The 25,628-nt window shown below is 41.8% G+C and overlaps 1 protein-coding gene across 1 annotated transcript in view; it reads left to right on the top strand.

Moving 5' to 3' along the window:
- The window catches only part of NIN (ninein), a 111,530-nt gene that overhangs the window by 23,758 nt on the left and 62,144 nt on the right, over positions 1–25,628 (top strand). Inside the window, 2 exon segments of the mRNA XM_030929904.1 lie at positions 235–316; positions 12,463–12,632. Coding sequence (XP_030785764.1) covers positions 235–316; positions 12,463–12,632 — 252 coding nt within the window.

Here is a 25,628-nt window from a genome sequence, read left to right as displayed (position 1 = left end):
ACTCACTTCAAGGCTGTCAGGTTGGGAAGAAAACAGTTCTGGTACCTTGTAGATAGGTTTGCATTCTTAGAGTTGTGGAAATTACTTTAAATCTATTTTTATTTAGGCAACAAATTGGGTTCTGACTCACTTCAAGGCTGTCAGGTTGGGAAGAAAACAGTTCTGGTACCTTGTAGATAGGTTTGCATTCTTAGAGCTGTGGAAATTACTTTAAATCTATTTTTATTTTTTTAGGTACATTTTGACCAATTTAAAGAAGCATTAATACTCATCTTGTCCAGAACTCTATCAAATGAAGAACACTTTCAAGAACCAGGTAAGGGCACTCACTCTTCTTCTCTGCATTCCCCTTTAAAAGTTATCCAGGGAAGAATCTGGGGACCTTGAAGCATGTCTATGAAGGATTGGGGACATCTGCCTTTCACAGATTGAGCAGTTATTTTCAGTGACTTCTCTTCAATATTATCAAAAGCTTTGCAGCTGTTGAACACTAAAATGAGACTTCTCTACTACAGCAGCATAGTATTATGGAGAAAATAATTGGATTGTTTCTAGGCAATATGTCAGATGGTATGGCAATAACTCATTCTTGGAATGAGTAGAGTGAAGCTGAATGGTAACTGCTTTCATCCTTATTTCCTTTTACGTGGAAGGATATGATTTGGGGAAATTTTTTCCCGAAGGTAGAAGAGTGGCCAGTGTAGAGACAATTTTACCTAGTCGTAGTGAGTGGATAATGCTCTGCTATAGACATTATCATATTACATTATAATTTATCTGTCTCCTCCTCTCAAGTGATAATTCCTTGAGGACCATGCTGTTCATTTTTGTATTTCCAGTGCCTAGAAGAATGCTTAGCATGTAGTAACTATTCAATGAACGTTTCAAAATAAAGGACTTAATATTGTATTTCACTGATTTTCTTCTAAGCACCATAGGTTGTAAGACACATTGTTATTTCCTGTATCTCTAAAAACAAAAATTGTTGCCAATTGTAATGAAAAATGACATTAATTGCAAATTTTCATTTCAGAGTTTCTGGTGTGTGTGTGTGGGGTGTCTTCAAATCAATGAAATATGGTAGATGTATAAAGGGGAGTCTAAACACTGTGGACATTTGTATTACAGTACAGTCTGGTTTTATCAAATTCGTGGTTGCCAGGGCAGGGATAGGAGTTGACTACAAAGGGGCATGAAGGAATCTGGGGGACAATGAAACTTTTATATCTTGATGGTGCTAGTAGTTACAGGATTGTGTGAGTTTTTCCAACCCAGAGACTTGTGCAATAAAAGGATTAAATTTACTCTGTGTAAATTATGCCTCAATAAACCCTACTTTAAAAAAGAGAACATCAAAAATATGTCCAGTTTTGAAACTGAGGATAAATCATTAACATTTTGTCACTACAAGGAGTCATTCAGTGTGAACTATTTAGGTGAGGCACAGATGGAAACTCATTTCTCACCCTTGCTGGATGATCTAGTTCTTCATCCTGCCCTCTAAAGTGCTCTAGATTTGTGTTGTGTGGATGGACTCTACCTTTAGCAATGTTTTAGATTCTGAATTGAGTCTCCCCCTTTTTCGGTAATGGTGACACCCCTAGCAATGTTATTCTTAACTCTGACCCTTGATAGAGCTCTTTAGAAGCCCCCAGTGAGCCTGAGGGAGGTTATTGCATTCTTGAAATTTTCCAGACAAACATTGGCGTTTCCACAGGTGACCACTGCTAGAACATGGACTTTTGTTTTTTCATGTGGTCTCATTTTATTAGTGTTTTCACTTTTTTAAGGTTGTCTGTCATGTTGATAACAATGGTACGACATCTGGGGGCCTGAGACATCTGGGGGGCCTGAATAGAGCTATGGTGACATCACCACCAGGGTAGATATTAGCTAACATGAGCATAGGTCATATAAGCATAAATTGAGGGTTCTGTGTGCTGATAACGTGCTTTTATGTGGATTTGGAACCAACGGTCCTGCTGCTAATCCACATGATCCTCCTGCTGCCATTTCTTCAAAACCCGTACTGTCACTGTCACCTGCCAGAAACTTATCATAATAAATATACAGATTTATAGTGACTACAGATGTGAAGAGTCTTCACCCAGAGTTGTACATTGCTGGGATCCAAGCAGTAGGATGAGCTAGACCAAGCTTGTCCAACCCACGGCCCATGGGCTGCATGTGGCCCAGGACAGTTTTGAATGCGGCCTAACACAAATTCGTAAACTTTCTTAAAACATTATACATTTATGCATGGACCTCTATTTTTTTTTTCTAGCTCATCAGCTATCATTAGTGTTAGTGTATTTTATGTGTGGCCCAAGACAATTATTCTTCCAGTGTGGCCCAGGGAAGCCAAAAGATTGGACATCCTTGAGCTAGACAATGGCTGGTTGAGCTTGGTCACAGCCAGGAAGTAAAATTTATAAATCTAGCTACAGATGGTGGTTTCATAGTTATGTGTCTGCCTCACTGCTATGCAGGCAAAGATCATAATTTGCACAAGTCTTCCAGGACGACACATGGAAGGGATTTTTCTAGTTTTGCTGTGTGCTCCATCCTTTGGGTAGGCAGTAAGTCTTCATCTCAAAACTGCCCCACGTCAGTGTAATGCAGCAGAAAAGTACTTACTGATAGCATTTCTTGTAGCTTTTATGACTTCCCTAACATTTGTCCTGGCAGGATAAAATCTAGGATGGAGCCTGCGCTTTGAGATATGAGTCAGCTTTTCCTCCCACATTCCCCACTTTGTTCCTGAGCATCTCTGCTTTTTCTGTCTTTTGCCAGTTTCTCCTTGGCCCCTCCAGTTGTTCGTGGGGATCATGCAATTCTTTCTACTCAGACATTCTTCCATCCACTCTAAAATGTGACTCTTAGCCAGGCATGGTGGCTCACGCCTCTAATCCCAGCACTTTGGGAAGCCGAGGCGGGCAGATCACTTGAGGTCAGGAGTTCAAGACCAGCCTGGCCAACATGATGAAACCCCATCTCTACTGAAAATACAAAAAATTAGCCAGGTGTGGTGGCAGGCACCTGTAGTACCAGCTACGCAGAAGGCTGATGCAGGAGAATTGCTTGAACCCAGGAGGCGGAGGTTGCAGTGAGCCAAAATCACACCTTTGCACTTCATCCTGGGTGACAGAGTGAGACTCCATCTCAAAAAAAAAAAAAAAAAGGTGACTGTACCCTGCTACAGGCAGACTGGTTTGGCTGGGTAGAGACAGAGGAAGTAGGGTCGGGATTCGAATGCAGTACATCAAGAGGCCACCTTCATTTACCTCTCCCTCTCCCTTTATGGAAGTAACTATCCCTTAAATCATAGATCATAGCATGTTTAGGGCTGGAGAGAACCCTGCCATTTCATCCACGAGCAAATAGAGGCCCAAAGAGGTACGTAGCTTAATTGAAGTCTTACAGCTAGTGGCGAGGAGGGTGCTTACACTGTATCACCAAGGGATATGATTCAAGGAGGCTTTAGGTGGAGGATTTTAGCTTTCAGATGGGTGAGCCAGTCCTCAGTCAGTGCAACCTGGCCAAAAGGGTCTGACAAGTGGCCAGAGGCAGCAAGGAGGAATACACAAAAAGCAAGTTTCACCTGATAGTTAGGGACAGGGATGCCTGTGTCCTCTGCATTATTTGGCTGGTCATGCTTAGCTCATCTTAGAAAGGACCAGGTCTGTGTTTTTGTTTTTCTATCACCCAGGCTGGAGTGCAGTGGTGCGATCTTGGCTCACTGTAACCTCTGCCTCCCAGGTTCAAGCAATTCTGTGCCTCAGCCTCCTAGGTAGCTGGGATTACAAGTGCCCGCCACCACGCCCGGCTAATTTTTTTGTATTTTTAGTAGAGATGGGGTTTCACCATTTTGGCCACGCTGGTCTTGAACTCCTGACCTTGTGATCCACCCGCCTCGGCCTCCCAAAGTGCTGGGATTACAGGTGTGAGTCACTGCGCCCGGGCAGGTCTGTGTTATTTTTGTCTTGCCTTTTTGAAATCAATGGAGATGGTAGTCTTTGAGATAAAAGGTTACCTTTACACTATAGAAGGAGACTGAAAATAATAGGGGGGCCATAGTGCACAGCCTTGGAAACCAAGAGGGCCATGAATTGATATTTTATAACACCAAAGCTTTTTATAAATATCAGATATTGTACCAGACTATAATATAGAAAAGTCAGCTTGATTTAATAGAGCCACCCTTGAGTGAGGAGTTAAGAAATGCTGGTTCTGTCCCTCTAATTGGGTGATCTTATATATCATGACCTTAGTGGTCTTTGGTCACCTCATATGTGAAAGTGGTTGTGCTGAAAAAATACATAAAATCCCTTTCAGCTCCAAGATTTGATTGTGTCGCCTCCTTATATCTAAATGACATTATCCATATCTGTGAAAAATGCTAGCCTTGTGTTTGTGTAAGATTTTACTTAACATTCATTGAAACTATAAAGTTCTTCTTCCTAAGGACAAATGCATAGTATATCTCATGTTTTTATAGCTTCCTAATAAAAGGCAGTTGTATATAAATTCTGTAGAAACAAAGCTGTCATGGGATTTGAGAGGAGATGAAATGAAGTTATTATTTCCATAGTCTTGAGCTCTGCCACTTGTAACTCCTCTGAGGTACAGTTTCTTTATTTTTAGAATCAGGAGATATGGACTGGATTATTTTCAGCATCTTTTTAACTCAGATATTCATAATTCTAAGACTCTTAGAGTTTTTCCCCTAAAAAGCAATTTTATAATAACAACACAGTGAAAAATATTGAAATTCAAATAAAGGCAGAAAAATGGATTGGGATGTAGGGAGTCTTTTGTAAATTCCAAACTGATTAGCATTGCCAGTGGCATAATTCTCTCATATCTATGTGTACAATTTAATTTTTAAATTGTTCTTCTGGAATAGGAGAGGGGCAACAACTTAATTATTAGCTTTTTATTCAATTTGCCGTGGCTTTGGATTATAGGATTTTTGTAATGGAAATGCTGGCAGAAGCTCCAAGCTCCGTGGCATCAACATGCCAGCTGGATCCTGTCTCCAGAGATTTTGTCCTCGTTTGATGCATCTTGCATTAGATTTCTGTTCTTTAGTAGATGTTAGCATAATGCAGGAAGCCCTTTCTTCCTTGATGTGATTCATTGGAAATGTCTCTTTGTTTATTTGTGGGAAAAACTCAGGTTTGAAAAAGCCAACTCATTAAAAAATAGGACCAGGCATTGTTTTGGTGCAGATGATTGTTTTATTGTAACAGACCTTCCTAATTTCAAGGACTGCCACAATTGTAATTATTTTCCTTATATTTTGAAGAAGTGATACATACAGTTAACAGACATTTTTTCACTTACTCAGCAATTGTGCCTTGAATCAGGTCTTATGGCCTATCACTGGGCTAGCTATTGATTTCGGTGATTGAAGAGTTGTGTTTATAACTATGTTCAGAGGCCTTGGGGTAGGCACTGAAGTCGGGCTGAAGTCCTTGATTTTAGGAGGTATTACACACAGATGGCCCAAAGGCTCGTTCTGTTGTCCTCTCTTGGTTAAATAAGATAAGTAAGAACTTAGTCCCTATTCTGTTGGCGTCAATGAAATGCTAACAGTGAGGACCAGAAGTTTTCTCCAAGAGTTAAAAGCAAAACAAGCTGGGCACGGTGGCTCACACCTATAATCCCAGCACTTTGAGAGGCTGAGATAGGTGGATCACCTGTGGTCAGGAGTTCGAAATCAGCCTGACCAACATGGTGAAACCCCGTCTCTACTAAAAATACAAAAATTAGCTGGACATGGTGGCAGGGGCATGGAATCCCAGCTACTTGGGAGGCTGAGGCAGGAGAATCACTTGAACCTGGAAGGCAGAGGTTGCAGTGAGCTGAGATGGCGCCACTGCACTCCAGCCTGGGTGACAGAGCGAGACTGTCTCAAAAAAAAAAAAAAAAAAAAAAGACTGGGTGCAGTGGCTGACGCCTATAATCCCAGCACTTTGGGAGGTCAAGGCGGGCAGATCACGAGGTCAGAAGTTCAAGACCAGCGTGACCAACATGGTGAAACCCCGTCTCTACTAAAGAATATAAAAATTAGCTAGGAGTGGTGGTGCACTCTTGTAATCCCAGCTACTGAGGAGGCTAAGGCAGGAGAATCTCTTGAACCCAGGAGGCGGAGGTTGCAGTGAGCTGAGATTGCACCACTGCACTCCAGCTTAGGCAACAAGAACGAAACTCTATTTCAAAAAAAAAAAAAAGCAAACCATTACCACCACCAGTGCCAACAACAACAAAAGAGGATATTAGGATTGTGTTTATAATCCTGAAATTGGAAACACCCGCGCCTACTGATGTTTTGTAAAATGATAGAACGTTTCTAGGATTACATAAGATAATAGGCAGCAAGAACGGTAATAATGCTTTTGGCTAATCCATGCTACTCTCAGATTTTATGCTATGTATATAATTATAGATGTACATAAAAATGTGTGTATAAGGTTAGTCATTTAAAATAGTGAAAAAATATATATGTCGGGCATCCCTAATCCAAAAATATGAAATGCTCCAAAATCCAAAACTTTTTAAGTACCAACGTGATACTCAAAAGAAATGCTCATTGGAGCATTTCAGATTTCAGAGTTTGAGATTTGGGATGTTCGACTGATACACTTTATATTTTCTAAAATCTGAAAAAGTCTGAAATCTGAAACACTTCTTTCTGATCTCAAGCCTTTCAGATAGTGGATACTCAGCCTGTATAAAGCAAGTGAAGAAATTGGACAGTGTATTCATAGGCAAATCATGCTCTATCTATGTAATCAGTGATTAAGTAGCTATTAAACTGTGCTATGAAAGAATACTTATTTATGTGGTAAATTTACTAAGAGTAAAAGGCAACTTAAAAATATGTATATGTGCAAGAAATGCTCATGTCCTTTAAAATTAAATAGGACTGGTGAGAATTTTGATAATGAAACAGTTTACTTGGGAGTTGTGTCTATATAGATATATATCTAGACACACACACATACATACATACACACACATAGATAGATATATACACACACACACATATACATATATACACCTTATGTGGAGTTTCCAGGAGAGAGTAGTTGGGGAGGGAGGTGCTAATGCCCTTCCAAGCAGCTGCCTTGGAAAGGGCTTAGTGCACACAGAAGTGTGGTGAGGCTGCTTACTGGTGATGGCCCTAGAGTCAGGGAGTGCACTGGGAAGCAAAAGGAATGGCAGATCATGTCAGAAAGCTTTTGCTGATGGCTTTTTAATGTTTAACCTTTCTTGGCCTCCTCTTCTCCCTTCCCATCCTTGAGACATTCCCCTCCCCACTCCCTTGTTTCGTCCACGCTAGCTCACCTCTCCCCTCCTCCTCCTCAGTCTCCTACTCCACCCTTTCCCTTCCTGGTGGTCCTCCCACATCTATATCTCTTGCTCCCCTTCCCTACCCCTCCATAGGCCTCTAGGTCCCTATTATCTCCTGTTTCCCTACCCACTTCTTTCCCTCTCTTGGTCTCAGTCTCTGTCTCATCCTCTCTCCATATCTGTCTCTGTCAGTCAGTCTCCACTGGTCTCTGTCTTTATTTTTCTTGGTCTTAGTCTTGCCTTGGATTCTCTTCCCTTCTCTTATTTAGAATCAGGCGTGGGTTTGCGTTTTCACTGTGTAATCCCTGTGTGATGGTGCATTCAGCAAAGGCAAGGAGGCGGGATGCAGAATGGGGCTGGGTGAGGCTCATTTGCTGCATGACTGCCTTTTCCCAAGAAAGCTTCTTGGGGATGCTGTCCTGAAGGTTTGCGCATGCTTCATTTTTTACCTTTCCTTTTCAAACGATTTCAGCACTCCTGTGAGCTCAGCAGCAATGTAACATGAACATGGGCCTCCTGTGCTGAGGTTCTTTGGATGGGGGTGGTGTCTCTGGGAATGATTTCCCAGGCTCACTAAATGGGTCAGGAAGGGACATAGAAAGCAAAGTCCTACGCGAGCAATTCCAAAATGAGAATACCAGCACCCTAAGGACAGGGTTTTCTTCTTCAACCTTGGAAATGGCCTCAGGTCATTTGGGGAACAGGGAATTTTTTTATTCCAAAAAAATGATAAAATATCCATCTTATTCCTCAACAGGGACAACATAATGTTTTGCCTATGGCAGGTGTTTGGTAAATATGCTTATGCGTTAAACGAATCTACCTAACACTGGGGAGCATGTTTGAAAAATCTCCTTCAATTTCCCGGAAGCAGCTATGGCTGCCACTTCATTCCAGGTCCTGAGCTTGTGTTTTTTTGCAAAGAAAGCGTTCAATTGGATATCTAGTGTTCAGGTTTTGCATAATGATTTTAGCTTCCCTTAGCTCCTCATTGCTTTGGCTTTGGCCATTCATGCAGTGGTTTCAGGAGAGCTGAGCATTTTAAGCAGTGACCTGTATCACATCTGATGCAGACGTGGTGATCTGATGCAGTGGTCAGTTTTAGGGGAGAGCTTTGAAAAGTGTACTCTGTGTTGCTTGAAACCTGGAGTAGGGGAGGCTGTGTTTCTCCCCTCCACACTGCTAGTGGGAAAGGAATTGGGCGAGGAATGAGGCGGCTGTTGGTTATTTCCCCTGTCTGCAGCTGGCTTATCTACTCAGAGTGGTCATTTTCCCTGACACCGCATTTTAACTTTCTTTTTATTATGAGTGCAAGACCTCTGGTCAAGCATCATACATGTGCATGGTGGTTTATCCTGATTTGGAAGGGGAACATTATCACAGCTCTGGAGTTTCTCTTCTTGGGACAGATGCGATGTGAAATAACAAATGTGGCATGTGAGCATCCCAATTGTCGTTTCTAAGGGCAGAAAGAATAGTATTTTCTTCATCTTTTTAACTCCTGGATCAGATGTTTTTCCTACATGCTCTGTAGAGACTGTTACTCACTTCCACATTACTCCAGCAGAGGATTGAAACAAGGTTTCTCTATTGTCCCTTGCTCATAACCAAACATTTGGTTTATGGAATAAAACCTAGACCATTAAACTAGGTCAGGTTGGACTGCCTCAAAGCCACCTTCTTCTGATTGGTGTGTCTCATAATAAGCTTTCCAGGGATGGGGTCTGAGACAGCTCTAGGCAAGCCGGGCTTGTCTGCTTTCCTTTGAAGCCCATTTTAATTTTTGTAGTGATGCCAAGTAGGAGAAAAGGAAAATGGGAAAGAAGGAAAAATGGCTCAGAATTTTGACAGTCCAGGGAGAATCATAAATATACTTTCAAAGAACTCAAACACTGAAACACTGAAGGAATGGCAGTCCTTTATACTTTGTTTTGGTAGCATTTCTTTTTGTTTTGTTTTGTTTCTGTTTTTGAGGTGGAGTCTCGCCCTGTTGCCCAGGCTGGAGTGCAGTGGCACAATCTCAGCTCACTGCAGCCTCTGCCTCCTAGGTTCAACCGATTCTCCTGCCTCAGCCTCCCAAATATCTGGGACTACAGGCACAAGCCACCACACCTGGCTAATTTTTGTATTTTTAGTAGAGTCAGAGTTTCGCCATATTGGCCAGGCATTTCATGTCTCTTCTTGGAGGTGGTGATTGGAGCAGTTACTCTCACCTGTGTTAAAGGAAGCTCTGTGATGTCGATAATTTCATTTCTTAATAAACCAAAAGCCTCCATGTTATCTGACATAGGTAAGATTGTTCCAGAATGACACCCTGAAAAATAAAGGTTCCATCTGGATGTGCTCATAAAGTAAGTAAACTTAGCCCCCGGGTTGCAGTTTTGGATCTCTTCCATTAGGCATGGTCAGAAAGGCTCAAGGCATTCTTTAACTTGAGTGGGTAAGCGTGTCTTAGAGTTCGCATGGTTCCTTGAACTGTTGCTTTTCAGTTCAAAATCTCTGATTGAGATTGATAAGGAGAAACATAGTGCTTTCAATGCTTAACCCAGGAAGGGCTGTTGACCATGAATGTTCTCTCTGGACATCCTTACCTTTGCCATCTCTGTTCCCTTCGTATCATGTTAAGTGCAATGAGGCAGATGCTCTAAATGGGAGAGGGATGTGTGAGTGTGTCATTCTAAGAGGTGACTATTTTTAAATGGTGTGATTAATCCACTTAGTTATTGGTCACATGCGTGGTGATGAGAAAACTTTAACCCATTTTTCTTTGTGTGTGCTAATGTCTTTATTCCAGAAAGGTTACACAGTTTAGTAGATGTCTCTAGAAATTGACTTTATCATGTTTGTATATTCTATGAAGGATATTAACTTAAAGTTTGCTCAAATTGGTTATTATAATAAAATAAGATAATGAAATAAACGTTTTAATGCCTGGCAATGCAAAAAATAAATGAGTAAATAAACCAAAACTCCACAGGGTCCCTGATGGCTCATAATCTATTACCTTTTATTGTTTAGAAAAAGAGCTGTTTAGAATCCGCTACTGCATCTACACCATGCACTACATGGGGTAGTGAATAGTAAACAACTAGGGAACCATTTCATCCACGGTAGGTTTGAGATTAGATCACAATGGATTTTTAAAAGATAGTTGTGTTGTTCCACTGCTTTTTTTTTTTTTTTTTTTTTTTTTTTTTTTTTTACTGCTGATTAAGTGCAACATGCAATAAGAGCTCCTTCGCCACTTCTATCCCCAGGATACGACTTTGTTCTTACACTGGGAAAATACCATGGTTCATTATCCAAGGTTCTAAGTGTTCCTTTTAATCTTTTCCAAACCCTATGGTCACTAATGGTATATCTTGTCTGCCACCAAAATTTAAGAATAGGTAATAAATTAAGGATGGTTCTGCATTGCCTCTTATCTGACTAGCATCTGTGGGTGTCAGCTGCCAACAAGTAGCTCGGGTGTCTGGGCCGCTCCTGAATGGTCACAAGCTGACACACTGTCTTCTGATAAAAGGTACCTTCAAATATGCATGCAATTTTCAGTATAAATTTTGTATGCTTAAACACTTCCTGTAAGAGAATCACTCGACCTAATAAAATGACTTGACTGGGACTTTTTTAAAGCTGGATATAAATATCACTGGAAATGATATGGCTAGCATAAATACTTCACTCTGAGCTTTGCTGAGCATTTTCAGGATGTGTCTGGCCACATTTGTGAAGTTAGTGAAATCTGAGCTTGTCTCAGCGGAAGGACATGGCGGGGAGGTGGTTAGTCAAAGAGGGTCGCCAGTCCTCCCTGGGAAACTGTGAAGTAATGGCTGAACCCCAACATGGTTTCAGTGGTGGTAAAGGAACAGTCATTCTTTTAGTTCTTATCTAATCAACTATTGTCGTTTTTATAATATGTATACATAATCTCATTTAAAAGTCTACATGTCTGAGTTCAGACATACCTTGCTAAGACTCATGTTCAAACAGAATACATATCTGTTCTTGAGAGAGTATGTCTGTGTGGACAATCAGACAACAGAAATCAAAGCATTGCCATCTTTTGTACTTTAATGAAACATTTTATTCTAATCCTGTACAAGGTGCTAAAAAAAATCTATATCCGAGATAACATTTGAATAGAGTGAAGTATTTATTTTATTGCTTTAAAGCTCCAATTGTGGAAAAAGCTTAGCCTGTAGTTGTGGTGGTGGAGGTGGTGGTGGTGGTGGTGGTGATGGCAGTGGTGATCCAGCAGTGGTGGTGATGGTGACAGGGAAGGTGGTGAATGTTGAACCTGAGACATGTGATATCAAAATGCTGAAGTCCTTCTTTGAGGTCAAGAGATGACTCTCTCCTCATGCACATTCCTTTTTATTTTGTACAACACCGATGCTTACAAAGAGATAAAACAATACAGTGTTTTTGTTTTTGTTTTTGTTTTTTTACTGTGGTTTCACATTTGCTATTTTATTTCACTGCTTTTAATTTTACAATGAGATCTTGATGCCAGGTTTCATATAAGTAACTAGCTGTCATTAATTACTTAGAATGTGCTGTGTCCGTTTCTTTGTTCTGTCATCCTGCTTGTTTGATAGATCAGAGAGTGGAATGGTTAACAGCGGAATCACTAAGGTAAGGGAGGGTGTTTCAGACTAATTGATGTGGATACTAAGTTTACAGTGCTGATATGGTGTCCGTTGTATTACCATTTTCTAAGACTTCCTCCAAGGTGACTCTTTGTTAATATGATGTCTCCCCACCCTGCTGGAAAACCCAGCTTAATAAACAGAAGAACAAATGTGACCCCTCACCTTTTCCTGACCTTAATCCTCTACTATTAAGTCAGATCCCTTGCTGCCATTGTTGGATGGCTCCCATCATGTGCAGATATATACTCATGGTCCCATAAATCATTCAGAATTAGAAGGCGTGTTCTGCATCTGACCTGATGGTTCATATACACCCACAGCCACCACAACTGGCAAACAGTGGTGGTCTATTTTGAGGCTGGTATAAGAGGCTGTGTCCGATGGCTGTGAGTGGCAGCTAAGAACTGAGATTCTGATGTCATGTGGCCTCAACTCTTGTCTCCTCACTCAGACTGCTCACTAGAAGCTCAGCCCAAATATGTTAGAGGTGGGAAGCGTTATGGACGAAGGTCCTTGCCTGAGTTCCAAGAGTCCGTGGAGGAGTTTGCCGAAGTGACAGTGATTGAGCCACTGGATGAAGAAGCGCGGCCTTCACACATCCCAGCCAGTGACTGCAGTGAGGTAAGGAGTTGGGCGTGCACGTTCATCTGGATCACGAGCCCCACATCAGTGTAGGACAGAGACAGAAGAGCTGAGGGGGTTGATGACACAATGTGGGCTTTTCTCAGTTACCAACTCCTTGCTAATCTTATTACTTGCCTTTTGGACACATATAATGTTTCTATTTTTTGAATGTTTTTACCTCGTTTCAGCTTTTGGAGAGCTGACATTTCTGTGCATGCGTCATGTATACATTTAGAGTTCAGGTATGTCCACATCATCTGGGGTCTCCCACTTCTAGTTCTTGAATATCTCTCTCCTCTATAGCATGATCATTTTTAGCTATTTAAAAGGTGAACCAGCTCCTCCCCTCCCCTTGCCCCAAACTATAAAACAGCATCTATAGCAGGAAATGAAAGCAATGTGTTCAGGCATTTTGAGAGCCTGCATCTTATCTTTCATAGTGTGATAAAGCAGCTCGAACACTTAGTTTCTGCCTCAAGATACTGAGCCAGGGGTGCTTTCCAGTGCCCAGCAGTTGCCATGGTTCTTCCTGCTGGTTTCCTTGCACCCAGGACTGTCTCGTTCTCCAGCATGCAGAGAGTTGCCAGCCTCCCTCATTCCCCATCTTTTCATTTTGCATATTGCCATAATCTACCAATAAAGGAGGTTCAGTAACATTTTCTTTATTCTTTCTTTATGGCTCATTTACCAGCATCCCATTTATAGAACATGATTGAAAATGCCATGCTGAGCAAGCTGTAAATATTTCTTGCAAATCCCAGCTCAGACTGGGGCTGCAGATATTTCAGATACTAATATAAATTGGAAAAGAAACAAAGCACCTTAACTTTCTGAAAGTGGTCTGTAGATTGTCAGTGGACTCTGTGTGTGTGTGTGTGTGTGTGTGGGTGGGTGTGTTTGTGCACGCACACCTGTGTGTTCATTGCAGTCTAACATCCATGTTCAGCTTACTGAAATCTACAGGAAGCTTGCTCCCAAAAATGGCCCCAGCAATCAGACATCCGGTGTCCTCCTCAACTTTCCAGAATACCCCAAAATCCAAAAGTAACTAAAAAGAGTCCAAGTGTTGAGCCCAAATGTTGGCAAAAAATATGGATATTTGTAAGGACACATGCCCAGTCTGCTGATCAGAGGTCTGCATCATTTTTTAAAAAAACAAATGACACTTGTCCTTCACCATAAGTGAAGCAGCAGTGGCAGAAATGTTATTGAGAAGAGAGGGAGAAAAGCAACTAGAAGAGAGAAGAGGGAAAAAAAAAAAAACCCACAAAAGTGGTATAAGAGTAGTGTGGATGAGAAGTGACAGCTGAAAATAGAAAAAGCCAAAAGCAGAAAAAGCTGAGAACAGTTTCAGGAGTCCTTCTGCTTTCTTGGGTCTCTTTGCGAATTGAGATAGGGGTCTTTCCCCAGTAAAACACATATACTCATACACACAAAAATTTTACATATATAATCTCAGGGATGCAAGTAATTTACATACTTCAGTTAGTACAGCATTCATGATCATTTTCTTATTGTCAGGAAAGGTATCATAAAGTCTGTTCTATAACCCTGAGTGGTGTGGAATGTCCATCTTTATGAAAAAAATGGTTCCAATGTCTCAGTCCTTTAGGGGGTAGATTTTTGTTATTTGGAAAACACTTTCAAGTTTAATATCTCATTTCCCCAACTATTTCAGTCCCCAAGGTATTATTATTTGGTACTAAGAAAGTCAATGCTTACTTATTTTTTGACATGAGTTTCTAGTCCTCATCTAGGAATACCCAGAAAGCTGTTGGGCAGAGCTGACTTTGTTGCTGGCAACATATTTCTTATATCCTTGTTATATGTTATCTACTGGTGCCCAGGGAGATTTACTATTTTTAAAGTGAGACTTTGGTTTCATGTATAAATAAAGATAAGAGTTGAGGTCTGAGCCTGGGCAAAATCTTGTGGCTTATGTCTCAGTTAAAGGGTATTTTGGGACAATCATGTCACCCTTGATGTACTTACAACTTCCCTTAACTCCTCCAGAAACCTCTTAGATACAAACTCTTGATGCTATACACAGAAGCTGTAGCGTTCACCACCCTCCATCAACAGAACTGCAAAGAGAGGCCTAGGGCTGGTCATTTCTCTGGATTTCTGTTCTCAGCAAGGACTCCAACTGACTCAACTTTGCTATTCTGTTATATCCCACACCAGAGCAATGCCTGTAGGAATACAAGATAATACCTTTGTACCACACCTTTTTTTGTTACCAAAAGTAGACTCAAACCAAAGCCCATCCAACTGCTTTCTTGCCTAAAAATAAAGTGTTTTGTAAGCTGAATTGTGCCTGTCAGTTTTCAAATCACTTCATCTCTTTAAAAAATTAAGTTTCAGTGCTAGGCATGGTGGCTCATGCCTACCAGCACTTTGGGAGGCTGAAGCAGGAGGATCACTTGAGCCCAGGAGTTCAAGACCAGCCTGGGCAACATAAAGAAACCTTGTATCTACGAAACTTAAAAAAGTTAGCTGGGCATGGTGGTGCATGCCCTTTGGTCCCAGCTACTGGGGAGGCTGAGGTGGAAGGATCGCTTGAACCCGGGAGACAGAGGTTGCAGTGAGCCGAGATCATGCCACTGCATTCCAGCCTGAGTGACAGAGCAAGACCCTGTCTCAAAAAAAAAAAAAAGTTAATAGCTTCACACAAGACATTTTCGATGTTCCTGTTGGCAGTTAAAAGGGCAAAGCCCAGCTCTGCACAGCAGCTATGGCTATGGGTCACACTCGCTGCCTTCACTGCCGTGTATGCAGGAATCTTGTGGTACAGCCTTGTCAATGCGTCAGTCTTGCTACTTACTATTATGTCAAGACAGCATTCCTGTTTCTGGCCACTTTCCATATTAGGCTTAGCAGTTGAGGGCCATTCTGTTGGCCTTCAGAAGTTCATGCAATGGGCAGCACAAGCTTGCTCTAGAAACCTCTGTTCCTTCTACAGAAGCTGTGCAGGTCTCTGAGGAGACCCAGTGATCTTCCCTGTTCTAGAGTGGCCCCCAGCTGCAGAGCAGGAGGAAAAAAATTCTCAATGATGTGTGGAATCGATTTCCTCCTCTTATAATGAGTTCTGAATCTGACAGTTCTTGTTTTTGTTTTGTTTTGTTTTTCTCTTGAGATGGAGTCTTACTCTGTCACCCAGGCTGGAGTGCAGTGGCACAATCTCCCCTCACTGCAACCTCCGCCTCCCTGCAACCTCCGCCTCCCAGGTTCAAGCAATTCTCCGCCTCAGCCTCCCTAGTAGCTGGGGTTACAGGCACGTGCCACCACACCTGGCTAATTTTTGTATTTGTAGTAGAGACGGGGTTTCACCATCTTGGCCAGGCTGGGCTTGAACTCCTGACCTCATGATCCACCTGCCTCAGCCTCCCAAAGTGCTGGGATTATAGATGTGAGCCACCGCGCCCGGTCTCTTGACAGTTCTTTATTTTACTACTGGCTGTTTTTTTCTCCCTTTTGGTTGCTGAAAGCCCTTCTGTCTCCTCTCTTTGAGGATGTTGGGAATTTGGGCTCCCAACTTGGGCTCATACTTAATCCTGGGGCTACTGGGCAATGTGGAAGGAGGGACTGGGGTCGAGTCTCCTCTGATGTGACTATTTCATAAGGAGTAATAAGATGGGGAGTTGGAGCCAGGCCTTCTTTGTTTTGATTGCCATTTTCCTTTGACTTCGGGATCCCAGCTTAGGGAAAGGAGGGATTCTCAGCTCACTTTTGGACTTCAGTTTCCCCTGCTCTCAGACATGCCTCATTTTTCCTAAAATGACTTTTTCTGTTTGTGATGAAGACAATAAAAGGCCTAAACCCATCATCCGAAGTTAAAGAGAGGGAAATCTGACTGTTGCTACTCAAGAGAAGACGAATTTTAGCTCTAGGTTGCATCAAAGAATAATTTTATTTTTCTGAGGATTGTGGAGGGGTGGGCAGTGGAATGGAACAGTGTCACAATTCCTGTAAAAACTGTCCCCAAGGGGGCTGGCTTCCTTCTAGGAACTCATCCTATAGGGATTAGTGAGCAGACAGTCATCTGAAAAGATAAAATAATAGTTTCTCCTTTTTTGCCCTCTAAGGTGATTTCATAGTACGGGAAGTTGCTACAGGTCAGCCAGAATTCCTTCCTAGGCTCTTGGGTTAGTGGTTCACAATGTTTTCTCTGCGTCCTTATTTGGAGGGCCTTCTCCTATTGCCCATAAGCATAATCCAAATTACGGGTCATCCTCAGTGATTACTGAGAATCATTCACTGCAGTCTACTTACAACTCCACCCTTCATCTCCCACTCAAGAAAACATCTAGAAATATAGGCATGTGAGAGGGAGGCTATTATAGAGATTGCTTTGAAGCAACTAAGTTTATATTTAATGTAAGTCCACTGTGAAGCTTCAGGCTTCATTACTTACAAGGGACTTGGAGCTCATCTGGTGCCTATTCAGAGTGCCCACTGTGATGTGGTGGCACGGGTGGGAGAGCCCATATTGGCACTAGGGGGTAGCAAATGTTCTGCCACCTTGGCCTCCTCTCCTGAGTAGAATGTATGAAAATAAATCTTGTTACGAGTTGCTTTTGATCATGTTTTACTTTTGTTTTAGTTTGTATACGTTAAAGCCCCAACATAAATTGTAAACATTTTAGTAGTTTCCATCCCTTCCCCCATCCCATGCTTCTATCAGGCACTTTGATTCTTTCCTGCTGAAACAGAAAATATATAACCTAGCTATTAAGCGTGTCTCTTCTGCCAAGTTTAGTTTACAAGGCAATAAAGCTACTCTGTAGGGAAAGGCTGCTGTAACCTAGCCAGATTTTCAGCACTAAAATACGCATTTCAGAATTTCATTTGGAAATCCCGAAGCAGAATGTGCTAATTCATAAGTGACAGGTAGGTCCCACCATCAGGATACCATGAGGGTTCGACTTCCAATTTCACGTGTTTATCTGACAAATGGATTCCTTGGGAGTCTGACCTCTCATCTTGGGTGATATTGAAAAGAAAGTGGTGATTTTTCTTTTTTTATAGGATCATTTTTGCTCAAGTCAATTCAGTTGGCCATTTCTATTCTGAATTAATCCAGACTAACAAAGGGTACCTTCTTGATTCCAACCTATGGTGTGATTAATGAGAAGATTTTGGTTGTCACTGTTTTTGCTTTACTTCGTTAAGAAACAAGTGAGAGTCAGAAGAGTACATTTTTTGCCTTGTGTATTAATAGCTACTGAACTGTCCTTGAATTTTATGCTCATGTTTCTTCTGAGGGTAGGTGGAAAGGAAAACAAAACTAAACTAAACTAATTCTCAATTCTGTTCTCGATTACTCAGACCTGGTAGAAAAGGTTGTGCAATTAATACAATTGGGGCAGGGCCACTTTGCTTTCTGCCCTGGTTGAAAACAGGGTACACCTTGTTAACTGTTTTCCTCCACAGGGAATAAATCGGGTCTAGTAAGATTCTTATCAACAGCAAGGGTGTTATACAGTCATTTTTCCAACTGTAGACAATAGTAGTGTAAGCCAAAACCATTGGCTTGCACAGTGTGGTTTAAGTGAGGACCTGAGAGAAAAGTTAAAGCTGATTACTGCACTACAAGCAAATCCAGTCTTTGTGTTGGGACTGTGAGGGTAGGAGGATGGGGAGGTGGTTGTTAAAAAGCTTAAAAAAAGACAAACTGATTTTACTACCCTACATAAAATGAAACTTCTTCAAGAAGTGTGAAACTGACTTATCTTTTCCCTTATGTTCATTTTCATGTATGCATAACTTTGCAGTTTATGAATTATTCATTTACATCGTACAGAGTCAATATTTAATTCTGGAGTAAACTTAATAACCAAGAGAAGTTCTGCTAAGATCTTTTGTAGCTGAAATGCACCTATTTTCCTATTACTCCCTTGTTAAATTTTCTGTTCTGGTCTTTGACAAAGCAAGCAGTTTTATTGTTGATGCCATTTATTCTACCAAAGGCTATGATGTCTTCAGGATAGACTTTTTTTTTTTTTTAATGGAATTCCAGTCTTTTCCTTCATTGTCTTAAGTCTTATCAGATCATATGGCTATTCCCAGAGATGAAACATTCATTCAAGATGCAATTGTAGATCATTTGAAAGTGATAGAAAGAAGCCCCTTCAAAGCTTATAAAATGTCTTTTTTTCTGACACATACTTTTAGGCTTTGGTGTCCTGGTAAGCCTTCCTGACTTGATCCCAGCGGCAATTCTCTTGGAGACCAGACCCCACCCCCACCTCCTTCCAGATCAAAAATTTATAATATTTATTTTCTAACTAGAAACTAAAATAGGCAAGAAATCAAGAATTAATTTTCATGATGACAGTAACATTTTCTGTCCTACCTATCATTAACTATTTTCCAACAGAAAAGTAGTATTCGTTACTTACTGAGCAACTCTGAGGAGCAGGAAAGGTATTTTTTTAATCTCTTTCCTTTAAGGACTTTAAAATCCAGTGAACCAAAACTAGTCCCCATCCTTGCTTGGTAGGAGAAGAGGCTTAAGGCCCAAACTCTTAAATTCAGCATTTCCTTGAACCAGTGGTACCAAAGGCCTTTTAGCCTTCAGTGTAGCAGGACTCATCTAAATGTGTGTGAATTTATAATAGGACTCATCTAAATGTATGTGCATTTAAAAATCGTATTAATTCCTGTTATCCCCTGCATGCACTTGTAGCAGTTAATTGCCTTAAAAGATAAAGGCACTGATTTGCATTCTGGTCGTGACAACCCTGGCCTTAGGAGCTTGTCCCGGAGTTCAGAATGGAGAGATTGGGAGCTGGGCTGTCAGGCTCTCCATTGCCTTTGCCTTCAAAGGTGGCATAGTGGAAAATGAACCACAGTCCCAGGAAGTGTGTCCCTGCAGAAACAATAGCCAGCCCTGCCAGGCGCACTCAGCTTCCACTACCCAGCTCAGAGCACAGGCTTTGTAAATACTTAGGACTGTTAGTGAAATACACCATAAATGCTGTATTTTTTTTGAAAGTCTTGAAGTTTCTTTAATGAGCACTCTTCTTAAACTGATTTCTGGTTTTTCTCAGAGACTTCCTGTGCTTAGCTAAATGTGCTGCTCTTCTAAATGCAAACTACAGCTCAGTTTGGGGAGCTGTGTTACTCTAGTACATTTCCTTCCTCTTCTCTCTGGGTTTACAGGGCTTTCTCCTTTCCAAAGGAAAAAAAAAAATCTACGCCAGGCTCTGAGGCTGCTGAGATCAGCTCGGCAACCTCTGCTGGGAAAGAATGGCCCACATCTGCCCCCGTAATGATTTTAATTAGCCGTACATTCTGCGGGGTGCAAAGGTCTGCGCTGGAGCAGATGGCTGGTGGGGGTAGTGGCTGGGCTATTGTGGGCAGGGGCCACACCAGGACCACAGGCTGCAGATGCTGGCCCGGCCTTGGGACTGGAAGCTGGAGATCCAGGAGGCTCGGGCCATCTGCTCTGCAGTCCAGCAAAGCAGATGTCCCTCCAAAGAAAGCATTCCAAAAATCGGTGCCGCCTGTGCAGCCGCCGTGTGCAGAGCACCCTTGTCCAGCTGTAGGACAACGCAAGAGCTGGCTACAATGGCCAGCATGACATTGAGATGCATGGCCCACAGAGTGGGTTTGGGGGGACTCCCTTTGTCTGCCTTAGGGTGTGGGGACTGTCTTGTGAGCAGCCATTTTGGGGCTGGACAACCTCTGACCTTCTCCCCTCTGCCTACTCTCAAGTGGGGCTGTTGGCCAGTACACTGGCATGGTAATGAGGAAGGACAAGGCAGCCCCTGCCAGCCGTGGCTGCCTAGGGGACACTGTCTGCAGGGAGGGGCCCCAGGGGAAGCCCTGATCCTAAGGTGAATTGGCAGTTCATCGCCTCATCACAATCATCATGCTCAAAGCTATAGTTCTGGGGGATTTCCTTAACTTTATTAAAGTATGATTATAAAAGTTATGTACGTGTACAGTGTACAACATGATGTTTTGATATATGGATACATTGTGAAATAACTAAAACCAATTAACATATCAAGGCTGTAACTTTTAAAGAGAGTCTCTTCTGGGTTTGTTCTTTAAAGCTGGCACTGGTCTGTCTGCTGTTTCTTCTGCCCTTGGCCTAGTTTTACACATCCAAGTAGTAAGAATAGTAATTGTAATATTTATTAACAAATGCTTGGCACTTACCGGGCACTGTTGTAAGTGCTTTCCAAATATGAAGCACACCGTCAGAGGTACATGTTGTTATTCATGTACTCATGAGGAAACTGAGGCATACAGAGGTTAAGTAACTTGGCCAAGGTCACACCACGAGTAAGTGGTAGACCTGAAATTGAACTCAAGTGTGGCTCTGCAGTCTAAACGCCTAAACACATTATTTTTTCTGACTGAAATAATAACAGTAGCTAAGGTTTCCTAAGTGCCAAGCATATGGCTGCATGTCCCTTTGGGTGCACTGGAGTGCCCTCCTCACTTTGTAAGGTACTGAGGGGTCACGGAAAGTGGTGGAGCCAAACAGCCCACACAAGTGTCTCTGCCAAACCTTTTTGCTTATTTGTCCACAACGGTGCCTACAGAGTAGGGAGAAACTGAAGTCCCACCGGATGATTTTTATGTGTTTTAATATCCATTATTTCTCCAGTGGGAGGCTACATACATTTCAAGGGAATAAATAAACCTTATGAATTCAGTCTTGTGAACACATCTCAGCCATTGTCCCTTGCTTTCCCCTCTACTTTTCCAAAGATTTTTGTGATAATCGTCCTTCTAGTGTTCATCGCAGATCTATGTCTACAGGCCACCTGCCAGGCTTCCACTGTGCTGCGAAAGCCATCAGCAATTGAAGGACCCTCTTCCAGAATGATGCCTCCCTTTACTGGTGGTGTTCCAGTAACCGAATGATTTAATACTTCCCAGCCTTCTAACCTCCTCCTCTCCCTGCTTTCTAATTGGAACTACTGGCTCCAGGCAGTGAGAATGAAAATAAATGAGCTGTGAATGAATTGAATCTTCCTCCACCCACCCCCCGAAATAGCAATTTAATAACAAATGCTCAACCACCCTGTGCTTTTCTCCCTCTGATTAAGGGAACAGATCCTCGGTGGAGACTAGGTAGGATGAAGCACAGAATTCCTCATATCTGTGTGGTAAGCCCCATCTCCAACTGAGGTGGTCTTGGAATGAAAATGTAGCCATTAGTCTAAGCCTGTTTCTCCTTTTAGCAGGGTGGTCCTGGCTGGATCTGTGTTTCTTACAAAGGAATTCTTGGGATACCGCTGCTCCCAGAAGACTTTAAAACATGTTTAAAGTGACTCGGTGCAGTGACTCACACTTGTAATCCCAACACTTTGGAAGGCTGAGGTGGCTGGATCACTTGAGCCCAGGAATTGAAGACCAGCCTGGGCAACATAGCAAAACCCCATCTCTACAAAAAAAAAATACAAAAATGAGCCTGGTGTGGTAGCAGGAACCTGTAGGTGGGTCGGCGGGGAGGGCCAGAGGATCACCTGAGCCTGGGAGGTTGAAGCTGCAGTACAGAGTGAGACTCTGTCTTAAAAACAAACCCAAACAAAAACCATGTTTATCCTTTTCCCCCAACCTCCACCCCCACTTGCCTTAAGATTTTGTGTGAAATCATTGAAGATGAGGATGCTGTCTGGGCTTTCGAAGGCTGTGCCATATCTGACGCTTTGGGGTTGGACTGTCTCAAGAATGTCTCTTTGGGATGGTCTCAGTCCGCAAGGCAGGTCTCAGTTGAGTGTCTCTGATCTTGCCGCAGTCTGCTAAGTTTAGGAGGCGTTGGCATCCAACATTCACCAGCCTGAGCAGCACCTGGGCTTCCCACCAAACCTCCTCATCTGTCATAATATGGGGAGATGTTGCAGATGCTGCAGAGCAATATTTGCCCAAAGGAGGGAGCTTCCCTTTATCCCACCCCCAAGTCACAGGAAATGAATTTAGTGAAAACTTAGTGGGCAAATAGTGAGAGTTGTACCTGTTTCTGTTGCATAAACAACATTTATAACAGTAAAAGAATAAAAGGAAATTGTTTCCCATCATCCTTCAACCAAGATGCATCTGTTTTTATTATCTCCATTTCCTTCCAGCCTTTGTCTAATTGTATAAATATTTTTTCATCGTATAGATAGCATTTTTGTAATGGTCTTTCATTTAACGTTTCATAAGATGCTTTTCCATGTTCCTACATGGTTTTTTAATTATGCTTTTAATCGCTACATTATAATGTATCATTATACTTTAGGCTGTTGTTGAATATTTAAATTGTTTTTAATACTTTCTTGTTACAAAAAGTGCTGTGATGTACATATTTACACATATGGCTTTTCTTCCTCGATTTTATTGTCTTTGAATACCAAGTGAAATTATTGGACCAAAAAGTATGAACATTTTTATTGCTTTTGATACATAAAGCCATTACGTTACTAAAAGTAATAACCATTTACGGTGCTACCCATGACATATAAACAGACCTATTTTAAATCATAACCTTGATAATAGTAGAAGTCATGTCTTAAATACTTTGCTAATTTAATAGGAACAAAATGACCTTTTTGTGGGGAACAAAATGACTTCTTGGTTTTAATCTTTCTTTGATTGCTGTTGAGATGAACCTTCCTCCATTTTTTTTTTTTTTTTTAAATTATGTAGCCTCATGTGAATTGTCTGTGTTTCTTGCTTCTCTGCTGGGAAGACTTGGCATTTTTCTTACAAATGTATATGAATGACAGATACCTTCCCAGGCCGACCCAATTGAATGCTTTAAGTTTAAATATGGAAATTAAAATAAATTCTACATGTATCATATAAACATATGTCCAATAAAAATAACAAAACTGTATAGAGCTTACTATGTGCCAGGCACAATTCTAAGCACTTTACCATAACTCCGTGAAATACGTACTACTTTGTTCCCATTTTAGAGGCAGAGAACCTGAGGCAGAAGTCGTCAGAAGCTTGCCTAAGGCCAACCTGATAGGGAAGCCATGATTCAGCACCAGGCACTCTGGCTCCTAAGTCTACACAGTGGCCTCCGTACTCGATCCCTTATTAGTTAGGAGTAAGAATCCAGGGAAGAAGGCAGCAGGGAAGTGCTGTCCCAGAGAGTGAATCAGACATAAGCACCCAGTCCCATAGACTCATAAGACGTTGGAAACAGTATATTGGAGCATCTTGCTTCTCTGAATTCTGTGCTCACTATTTTCAGATGAACTGAGAAGTAAATGAGCCAATGCTTTAGTAATGACAAGGATTTTTCGAAGGTGTGTGCTTTGCATTTTTACAGCTGTATATTCCAACTGGGACTCTCTTTATGTTTTGGGGCCAGTGATAACATTCTCCTGCCATTTCTCCCATTTGTTTCTGCTGTTAGAAATCATCCCCTGTTTGAGATTTGGTAGGTTTTGACCAATGGTTCTGAGACCATAAAACCCTATTTTATTTGTCATAGGTGGAATTAGTGGATCTAGTTCTGGGGTGTTTCCAACTGGTATGCTAAATAATGAATTTTATAATTTTGGATGCCAGAGTAGTATGAGCATTTCAATTGTCTGCTCTGTTGACTAGGGAAATAAATGTGGAGGGACAGACAGGCAGGATGATTTTGTTCTTTTAAATTTTCTTTTTTTTTTTTTTTTGAGACAGAGTCTCGCTCTGTCTCCCAGGCTAGACTGCAGTGGCTGGATCTCAGCTCACTGCAAGCTCCACCTCCTGGGTTTACGCCATTCTCCTGCCTCAGCCTCCTGAGTAGCTGGGACTACAGGCACCCTCGCCCGGCTAGTTTTTTGTATTTTTTAGTAGAGACGGGGTTTCACCGTGTTAGCCAGGATGGTCTCGATCTCCTGACCTTGTGATCTGCCCTTCTCGGCCTCCCAAAGTGCTGGGATTACAGGCTTGAGCCACCGCGCCCCGCCCTAAATTTTCTTATGCAAAAACAATTTAATTCTGACCAGAAATGAGAATGTAAGAAAATTTATGAAGGACCGTTGACTTTACGATTCACTCCCCATCCCCACCATGCCTCAGACATCCACTAGATTGGAGAGACGTCTTTATGTAGAAATGTAGGCTGAGTGAGCTGATGAAATCGTTATCACAAGCAAAACTCACACCATGTCCTAATTCATTTTTCATTGATACCGTGTTTATTAGTGACTTTCCATTGTAATCTGCATGAATTGTAGTGAACTTCAGCATTTTGAGTTATGGCCTTTTGGTGTCTTCCGTTTGTCAGCAGTAACCCATCTCAGCATTGTCAGTTTGGTATGGTCAAATTAAATGAACTCTCTGAATTGATACTATCTTAAATATCTAAGTAAAACGTGGACCTGTGAAACCATGATAGGTGGTTGGACCTCATTTAAGAGGAGAGAACTACCACTGTTGAGTGTGGAGAATAAAGTAGATGAGGGTAGATTGCCTGAAAGAAGAACTTCAACTCATATTAACGTGAATGAACTACTGAAAAACAACATTTCATCTAAATTGTACGTGGCATACCATCTGTCATGAGGAATCCAAGTTCTAGAGACAGGTATTAATTAGGCTGACTTTCCTGTCGAGTTTATTTTCGGATTCTAAGAAATCAAGTCATCTTGTACAGGTCAGCTACCCAGAAAATGTGCTGGTTACTTGTTACCAAAGGCAGCTTCATTCATAAAGCTAGATCACTGCTATGACAGCAGCTGCATTTGGAAAGGGCGATTCACCTTTTCTAGCAGGGTTTTCTTTGATGGTTGTAGTAACCCCCCATAACAGTGATTAGTTTGGGGCAGTTTGCTGGAGAGGATAAAGCCATTTGCTGGAAGCCACAGCCACTGTGGACCTACTTGTTGCAACTGGTCAAAAGACGACCTGTACCGTCCCCAGCCAGTGGAGCAAGGGCTGAATTTTGGTCCTGACCTGTGCCCTTAGCAGGGCACTTTTGTGCAGTGCACAAATTACAACTGTATGCTGTGACTTTGGAGAAGAGGCAGGAGTAATGAAGCATGATAA

This window comes from Rhinopithecus roxellana, chromosome 5 (genome assembly GCF_007565055.1).
Source record: "Rhinopithecus roxellana isolate Shanxi Qingling chromosome 5, ASM756505v1, whole genome shotgun sequence".
NCBI classification, from domain to species: Eukaryota; Metazoa; Chordata; class Mammalia; order Primates; family Cercopithecidae; genus Rhinopithecus; species Rhinopithecus roxellana.
Note: the sequence above shows the minus strand (reverse complement) of the source record. Positions and strands in the feature narration are given on the sequence as shown.